This window comes from Lactuca sativa, chromosome 8 (genome assembly GCF_002870075.4).
Source record: "Lactuca sativa cultivar Salinas chromosome 8, Lsat_Salinas_v11, whole genome shotgun sequence".
Lineage (NCBI taxonomy): Eukaryota > Viridiplantae > Streptophyta > Magnoliopsida > Asterales > Asteraceae > Lactuca > Lactuca sativa.
The window spans coordinates 80,504,891-80,514,851 of NC_056630.2; the positions used below are offsets into that span (position 1 = coordinate 80,504,891).

A 9,961-nucleotide genomic window follows, 5' to 3' on the forward strand; every position below is an offset into this window, starting at 1 on the left:
TCATATAAGCACATGCAACTATCTACCTTAGGCTACTTGTCTGACAACTTACTACTACGTACCCGACCTCATACAGTACTACACCACTACTGGAAGATCTCTAAGGAATGCATGGTTATATGTATCCAGAGGTGAGATAAACATTCGAACAGGAAATCCCACTTTAGAGCCACAACCGAACAAGGAACATGCAAGAAAGTCAAGATCAAGAGTTCTTAGGCTATCCTACATAACTACATACAACCCCTAAGGAACTCCACTATTCGATCACCAACCTATTGGTACTCTAACCAGTACGTCACTACCCTTATATCCTAAAATACAATGATATACACTGCAATACATAGTATAGTGAGGAAACTCACCTGAATCGAAGACCTAAGGAAACACAATGATAAGCTCACACCCTACACTGATCACTCTCACGAATCAATTAACACCAAAACAAGGTGGAACCTTAATCAATAACCCAATTCCCTCAAGTTTGAACTAAGGTCAAACTGGTCAAAAATTCAATGGTCAACGGTCAACAAAAGACAACAGTCAACGACCCCCCATGACGTAGCAAGCTATTGGCCACGTCATGGCCAACAAAGGACAAAACAGTCGATCATTAGAGCACCACCACGATGTGGTAGGCCCTTGGCCACGTCATGGGAACTCGTAGAATGCCAACTCCTTCATTAAGTGCTTAATTCCTATAGATCTAAGCCCAAACCTTCAGATCTACTCTTTCACACTGATTTATGGATAAAGTTGGAAACTTTATCCATCAGAACTCCATACTAAGGCTAGATCTGCAATCCTAAGTCCATTAAGTCCTTAATGAGGCTATAACTTGAGCATGAATACAATGTACATCAAACATGGTCCTTTTTCTTATTCCACAAAACTCTAATGTCCTAGAAAGCCATCACAAGCTCTGTAGTTCTTTAAACTCTAAGTGCATTCAAGGAAGAGACCAAAATCTCATTAAAAGGACTCAAACTTGCACCAAGAAGAACATAAGTCAAGATGAGAGTTTTATAACTCTAATCATTCAGAAATCTGAAGTAGATGGTAGATCCAAGCTAGTTCCTTGCTCCCTTGTACCAAGATGATCTTCCTCTTTCTTCAATCTCCACCAAAGACTAAGAAGTAAGATTCAAACCAAAGGAACAAACTCTCAAAGCTTCAAGGAGGCTAGGGCTCCATTTGGAAGGGATGAAGCTCGAATAGTATGCCCTAAACCTTGAGTTTAAGGGCTTAAATATTGAGGAAACCCTAAATGATCATGGGCTTGGGTTGTAGTTGATGCCACGTCGTGGCCCTCCTCTTGCTATGTTGTGGTAGACACCTGAATGCACGTTCATATATATGGAATTCCATGACTTAGTTCTCCATTTGTCACATCATGGCATAATGTTTTTCCCAAAAATCATGCCTTTGATCCTTCCAAGCCTTCAATCAATCTATTATGGGAAACGGTGTTATAATATCCCTATTTTATAAACTTCATCTCTCTCTCTCTCTATCTCTCCCTATATATATATATATATATATATATATATATATATATATATATATATATATATATCTTCACTGTCCACCAAAAATTAACTGGCCACCAACACTACCCTTGTCTTCGAAACACCATTGAAGGCTTTCTCAGGTCAATTTCAGCGCCACCGGCTTTTTTTTCTGTTGCTACGATCACCATCTCTATCTCTTTGTCTCTTTTCTACTGCTACAACTGTCGGTGCAGTTAAATTGCTCACCGGATGGAGCTAGGGTTTAGATCTGCTATAAGTTGATGTTAACGGAGGTAGACAAAGGTGTTTAGATGATTGTATTATAATGTTGCCCCCTTCTCAGTTCGTCTTCTCCGATAAGGTTCTCCAGTGATATGAGTTTATAGCGACGTCATCGATAGTGATATACCACCTAGGATCATTTCATATCTAGATCTCAAAATACCCTAATTGACCAGCCCTTCATCGTCGACTTCACCCAACACCATTAGAAAACCTTAATCAGTTGGTGGTGGTGGTATTTACAGATTTGGATGTCGACTTTGTCTTTCTACCTCTCTGTCGAAGGTGTTAAGCTACGATTGAGACATCTATTTTCATTTTTCCCTTTCACCAAGCAAATAACAGAGAAAAGGTTTGCACATGATAGTGGTCCAACAAGGGTTTACACATAGATACTCTAACGACGATGTACATATCTGGACGACTTCATCGGTGGTGGTTTGGATGGTCCGACAAAAAAGGTATCTCCGATGAATAGGGTAGCCCAAAGGGCTGAGGTGGTTGTCCGACAGACTAAGGTGGTCTGGTATGCTAACATGGTCCGAAAAGTAGTGGTGGTCCAACAAACGGTGGTGGTCTGATAGGCAGTGGCAGTGGTCCAACAGTAATGAAGAGAGGGAGAGAGAGAGAGAGAGAGAGAGAGAGAGAGAGAGAAAGAGAGAGAGAATATAGCCAATGAATTTAAGAGTACGAGGTGGGTGATGGGTTAGTAGGTGAGGGTAGATATTCATTTTATGTTTTCGTTTTAATTAGAAAATATTAAAATAAATAAAGAAAAAAGAAAATACCAATGATAAACTTGTTATTTAAAAAAAATCAAAACAAATTAAAACAAATTCTTAATAAAATCAAAGCTTTAGACCTATATTAATAATCAAAAAATTTTGGACGACTTTTTTGTCTTTACTCTATTACAAACTAGGTTAGAGACCCGTGGAAACCACATGTTTATAAGATAAACAATGAAAGTAGATTGATAAAATAAAAAAATAAAATAAAAATTTAATAATAAACTATATTGAAGTATGATTGTCAATATAAGATAATATTATACTTTAATAAATAAGATTTGTATGATTCTTAATTATATTTTGTTTTTTTTTTTAAATAATTGTAAGATAATATGATCTAAATAAAAAAATTATTATCTTTTGATGAAAGAAAAAAAATAAACATCGTATAGATCAAAAAAATAATTAAGTACTACAATAAATATTTTTATATGATTTATATAAAATTATGTCTTCCATATATATATATATATATATATATATATATATATATATATATATATATATATATATATATATATATATATATATAAAATAATGATTAATGATTTTAAAATTTAAATCCTGATTTGATTTTTAAATTTCAAAATATAAATATTGATATTTATATTGTTTTAAAGTATTAAATGTGAATAAAATTTCAAGAATGTGACATCATTAGAATCATATTCTATTTGGTTTTTAAAATTCAAAATATAAATATTAACATTCATATATTTCTTATTAAATATTAAATATAAATAAAATTTTAAAGATGTCATTAGAATATACTCTAAAAAATATAGTAATTTAGATAGTTTAGAACTTCAGATTTAGTTATCTGTTAAATATAACTACTCGTCGTGAGTCATGATATCAATATAAAATATAATACTAACTTAAAAACATTAGTAAACCCTTTCAAATATATGCAGGAACACTCCTACCCTACGCTTACCCTACCCCCACCCCCATTCCCACCCCAACCCTATTTAAAAATATGCAAAAAGCCCAATGCTTTCTCCCATGCACTCTTTGTCTTCAACCTCCAACAATTTTACTTATTCTTATCTCTTTCTCCATAACTTTTTCTCAAGCTTATACTCTCTCTCTCTCTCTCTCTCTCTCTCTCTCTCTCTTATAAATATATAGGTAGTCACATTCTTATGCAATCATACTTGTGATCATTAATTTGTAAGACTTCTCTGACAAATTAATAAGGAAAGAAACCCTTCTTATAATACCATCTCAGTTGTCCCTCTAGATCTCAATGTCTGGCAGAAGATCTCGATCACGGCAAACTGGAGTTTCCAGGATCAGCGACGATCAGATTGCCGACCTCGTCTCCAAGTTACAACAAATTATACCTCATAATATCCACGCAACCCGTTCTGACAAGGTCATTGTTTTCTCCTTTTAGTCTATGTTATATAAATTCATGTTTATACGTATACATATATATACACCTTTTGTAAGTGTATGTAATTAAATTAAATACTCGTATATATAACATGAGCTACACAAATCTATTGCAAGTGAGGTACAAGTACTACCCGCAACCCACCCCACAATGCATAAATGGCTTATACTACTTGATGCATGTGTACTCTGTGTGTGTGGGTGAGTGGGTGTTCACATATGTCTATTTTTATTAAGTTATTGTGTTGCATGGAATAATAGCTGTAGGTGAGTTCGATAATCTGTAAAAAGGACGTAAAATTTACAAATTAGTTATGATTTATATTTTAAGAGATGAAAATGTTTTGAGTTGTGATTTTAACGTTAAAAAAATTAAACACCGGTTGATGGTATATACCCACAATAGAGCCAGAAATATTGATCGATCGTTAAACCAAGATTTGTAGGTTTTACGAGATGGGGTATGAAGAGATCGAAGTCTTTCTATAATCTTTTTTATGTTCAATGTTTTAATTTATATTTTGCTATAAGAAAGCCATCGAATGGAACAATAAATCAATTAATTAATCTTTTTTTTGAATGGTATTCCGATCACTTCTTAAGTCCTTAGTAAAAATAGTATAAGGTGTAAATGTACTAACCTGATATGATATTTTTTATATTCGACTTTTCGATCGTTTAAAATTTAAAAGTCAAATCAATCATTTTTAGCATCAAAATCAATCTTAATCATTTCTAATAAACCGTACTATATAAATACAGAAATAAAAAATATTTGACTTAGAAATTAAACTAACTAAAAACATCTAGATTTATTCACATTTAATTTTAAGATACTAATTTGAGCTTACAAAATAAGATATAGAATTAAGTAGCTAGATTAAATACACTAATTTGCAGACATCGTTAGTATATTAAAGTCGTAACTAAATAACTAATTACTAGAGCTAAACTTATGTTTTTTTCAATGGTATAATACAAAGTTATATGTTGAGTTGGAAATTATCACTTACGCATTACCTAAATGATATCAAACGCAGGTTTCTTTATCTTTGAAAAAAACAAAGAATACATTTAATAGAAATAATTGGTTAATTGATTAATAATTATAAATTTGGGTGTAGGTTTCAGCTTCAAGAGTGTTGCAGGAGACATGCAATTATATCAGAAGCTTACACAGAGAAGTGGATGATTTAAGCGAAAGACTTTCAGAGCTTTTGCAATCTACGGACGCCAACAGTGCTGAAGCAGCCATTATTAGGAGCTTATTTATGTAACTATATTGTTAACAAATTAAGCAGTTAATGTAAGGCTTTTCTGTGTTAATAAATCAGCATAAATATGTTTTCTTTATGTCCTTTAATCTCATTTTTTATTTTAGAGTATAAATTCAGGACTCCAATCCAGTTCTAAAATTATAATTTATGTGGTTTCCATCTTATAAAGATCTATTTCATAAAAATGTCAAAACATGTAATTTGATGCATGTAATAACTTCTAATAAAGGGCTTCTTGCGAAGGAGGATCCAGAAAGAAAGAACCTATAGTGGATGACAAATGTACCTTTCTCTATAAAATTACATCATGTAGAGTAACAATTCACCATCTTTAACCTGATGTAATAGTGCATAAGGCAGTGTGAGTCAATTTGATGTCCATATGATGTTTAGAAGTTGGTAACATGTCGTCCTAGGAAGCTTGCAAATCAGATGTTAGCAGTTAAAGAAAAACATTGCTAGAAAAAGGTAAGGTTTCCTACAAAAATTTCTTAAGACCAAAATTTTTTCGCTACTTCCTAAACATTACCGATGAGCTTCCAAGGAAAAAACATGTTTTTGATATTTTCTTAGAAGTTTCTTGGTAACAAGTAGGAAATAATGATGAACCATTTGTCACCAAAAGTGTCACCAAAGACGGTCAAAAAAGTATGGTCCTAAGAAATTTTTCGGAAATATATTTCTTAAGATATTCATTGGAAAACATTTCTTAAGAAATTACTCGAAAATATATTTCCTAGGAAACTTATCAGAAAGATATAAACTCGAAAATGCCTCGGGACTTCCAACAAAAATCTCCTCGAAAATCCCTCACAAAAAGTTTCTTAGAAGGGTTTTTCTTATGCACACCTTTTCATCGATGTTTCCTCGAAAACTCTGGTTTCCTGAAATTTTCGAGGAAATTGTCCTCCGAAATCGGCGTGTTTTTTGTAGTGAATTTAACACCTAAAATTTTTAAACTTTAGAATGCTATGGTTTTAAAAATCTGTTCGACTATTAATCCACATTTAACAAGAATCGGTCCTACAAAAACATTTACAAACATTGGATGTTACCATTAAGCATCATACAAATCATAGCAAAAAATGAGAATGACATCAATACAATATATAAGGAACTTAAGAAGTTTCACTTCATTCTCTATCTCTTGACTTTTAACATTTATCTATCATCCTCTCTTCTTAACTGTGACCTGAGATACATGACATTAAAAGAGATACGCATGACAATAATGTCTCTTGAGCTACTTGGGTTTGTGACCCAAAACATTTATCACATTTTCATCAAAAACATTCCATCTTTGCAAAACATAGTTTTAGACCATAAAACATTGTCAAGTATTTTCAAGGAAAACTCTTTTCATACACATCATAAATATTATTTCATATCTTATCATTTCATTTCAAAAGACATTTTTCTAAATTTCTTTCTCTTTTATCAATGACTAATTTCAGTATTAAATTGTTGCCAATTTTTATACTTAGGGTACCCCCAAGTCTAGACTAAGATGGAAAGAACAAATCAATTCACCAAGGTATTGTGCTAACTAGGACATCTACTTCGTGAAGGGGATGCGTCACCCCAATAGATTCCTATGGACCTCTTAAGAGACATCATGACTCGGGCAGCTTTCATTCATTATTTACTTTTTTTTCCTTTTTACTTTCTTCTTAGCTTTCACTTTTCACATTAACAATACTTATATCATCATTTACAGTATCATAGGTTATTATGAAGATATACTTTGAAAAGACACATTTCACATATAAAACATCCGTTCCTCCAAGACATTCTTACTTTCAAAATATTCTTTCAAAACATTCTTTTCAAAAACATTTAACGCTTTCATTTCAAAACATTTCATATATCAAAGCATTATATTTCATTATCATAAAATCATTTTGCCATGTACCCCAAAGTGGGAAAATGCCAAGACGTACCTACCTCAATCACATGAAAGTTAGTTAGTCCTCTTCTAGTCCATTTCCTTAGAGTGATACTCTCAAACACCACCTATACAACATGTATAAAAGTCAATAAATGACCAAAATACCCCTACAAGGGTTCTACACATTTCCTAATCTTTAATATGATAGATATATATGTTGAAAAGGTTTCAGGAAGGTTTCAGTACATATAGGTGAAGATCAATGATTTTTGGAACAATCTTCACCGTAATGACAGTAGAGTTCACCGTAATGGTGGGAGGTTTTACCCTAACCCTACGGTGAACCCTACTACACACTCAAATGTACAGTTTTTCTCATTAAGGCCATGCACTTTATATAGTTCTTGAAGGCCCTTTCTAATTCACCTTGTACCATTTATATAGATTCTCACACATGATTAGGAAGTGTTTTATCATCCAAAAACACTCCTCTTAATCCATTAAGTACTCATTGAAACCCTTCAGAACATAATGATCATCAAGTTGTAAAAGAAAGGTTAACTAGTCTATTGTTCAATTGCACATTCCAAAACTCACATAGTTTGTTCCGAACTCATTGAACACTCATATAAAAGTTTTCAAGTATATAAAAGCACCATTAATCTCATTATAAGTACATAAACTAACTATGGAATCCTTAATTCCATTATATGTTTCTCAAATTGCCCTTTAAGTCAAAACAATCACTAGATCTAGAACTTCACTAGAATTCCTTCATGTTAATGTTCCAATAACATATCTAGAGTGTTAATTAATGTTCATGAATGTTGTTCACTTATTAGATGTCAATCACTATGTAATTATGCACAGATTTCCTAAAATGCCCTTATGACCAAATATTCCACACATTCAACTAAGCATCATTAAAGTCCTTATGTTTTTGCATTCAAATCATGTTATTAGTATCAACTCATGTTTATGAGTATCATATACTTATCAAATGCTCACATACAACGAATTCTATTGTTTCCATTCCAATTTCTACAAAATTAATACAAATCCATGTTTATACTTGATTCTACCATCATGGATGAATTTGAGCATTCTAATTGGTTATTGGATTTGTTACTATTAAATATCATCTAGGTCATAGGATCCAATCCCATTTGATCATCAATTATAATATCTCTAAATTAGATTTCTAGGGTTCATGGAGTTTTTTTTTCCAAATCATCAAATCCATCAATGAGATGGTTGGATTGTGGTCAGAACCATGAAACCCACTCAATGGAGGTTAGAAAACCAAATCCTAATCATTTGTTGTAGCCAAATTCGATATTGAGGTTCAACCCCAATCATAAACTCAAAAATAGAGTTAGAGTTGGATGATTTATACCTTCTTAGCCTTTAATTACTTCTCTTCTTTGCTTGAATGTTTCACAACTCCACTTGGATCAAACCCTATATACCAAAGAGCGAAGAGTCACCATTTACCTATCCCCTTCTCCTAATCTTGTTCTTCCCAAGCATATGAGAGAGCAGACCCATTAACTAGCTTTGAACTTTCCCAACTTATCATTTTTGGTCCTTTTTTGCATAAGCTCTTTCAAAATAACTCCAAACTAACTTTGAAGCTTTAGTTAACTTCCAAAATGCTCCCCCTCCATCCTAATCTTCACAAACATAGTCCAAGTTATTAGTTTGGTCAAATCTATAGTCAAACTAAGTTTCACCCATTTGTCACAAATGCCCCTTTAACTTTTAAGATGTTATGATGTTCACTTATAACTTTCTAAACTTCATATCTACTAATGATATGATTATCCCTTGATGATTTATTATTTACTTTATTAATTTAAGAACGTAGTCATAATATAGAGGATGTAACAGTAAATGTGTGTGTGTCTATATATATATATATATATATATATATATATATATATATATATATATATATATATATATATTCAGAACATAACCAAATTATAAAACATATCATCAAAAAGTACATAAAAATAAACCATGAATATTAAATGACATGTTCATAAATGAACATAAATTATTTTCATGTGTTACGTGTTACTATTATGTGTTATATATATATATATATATATATATATATATATATATATATATATATATATATATATATATATATATATATATATATATATATATCAATTGTTAAGCATAGAATCTGTTAGTTATCCTGAAACATCCCGAGATTTTTGCAGGTATTTCTGAACCCTCCTCTATCATTACCTTGTCATTTATAGTCCTTGGGGTTGGAAGTGTAGAGCCAAGATAAGTTTAAGGGGCAAAGTTGCAACCTTGGGCCAAGAAGGAGTGTGTTGCGCGTACATAAGAGTACGTTAAGTGTATTAAGGTCTGCCTTAGTACGTTGGGTGTAAACTTGTGTACGTTGGGCGTACTAATGTCAGGATGAAACCCTAATATTTAGGGTTTGGGGGCTATATAAGTAACATTATGAGCACCTTCCCTTCCCTTACCCCAGCCTCCACTGCTTAGAGTCGTTTTCCCCAAACCCTAGCCATTTCCTTGAGAGTTTGAGCTTATTGAGTGTTTTAAGAAGAAGTGTTGCGTCAAGGAGTTAGAGAAAAAGATCAAGCTTGTAGATCTGAAGTTGGGTTGTGCCTTAGAAGCTCCAGAAGGTAAAAAGCTTCAAACTTTATGCATATATGTATAGATCTTGCCATTTTTCTTTAAAGAACCATTTCTTGTCCTAAAAAGTCCCAAGATGGTGCATGGTGTGATTTGGACAAAAAGAACTATCCTTCTAGACTCTTGAAGGGG

The 9,961-nt window shown here is 32.4% G+C and overlaps 1 protein-coding gene across 1 annotated transcript; it reads left to right on the forward strand.

Moving 5' to 3' along the window:
• Positions 1 to 3,648: 3,648 nt before the first annotated feature.
• On the forward strand, positions 3,649 to 5,335 carry LOC111896118 (transcription factor PRE6). Its single transcript, XM_023892137.3, has 2 exons — positions 3,649 to 3,962; positions 5,107 to 5,335. Exons 1-2 carry the CDS (start codon positions 3,834 to 3,836, stop codon positions 5,257 to 5,259), a joined length of 282 nt encoding a protein of 93 aa, XP_023747905.1. The 5' UTR covers positions 3,649 to 3,833; the 3' UTR covers positions 5,260 to 5,335.
• Positions 5,336 to 9,961: the final 4,626 nt, after the last annotated feature.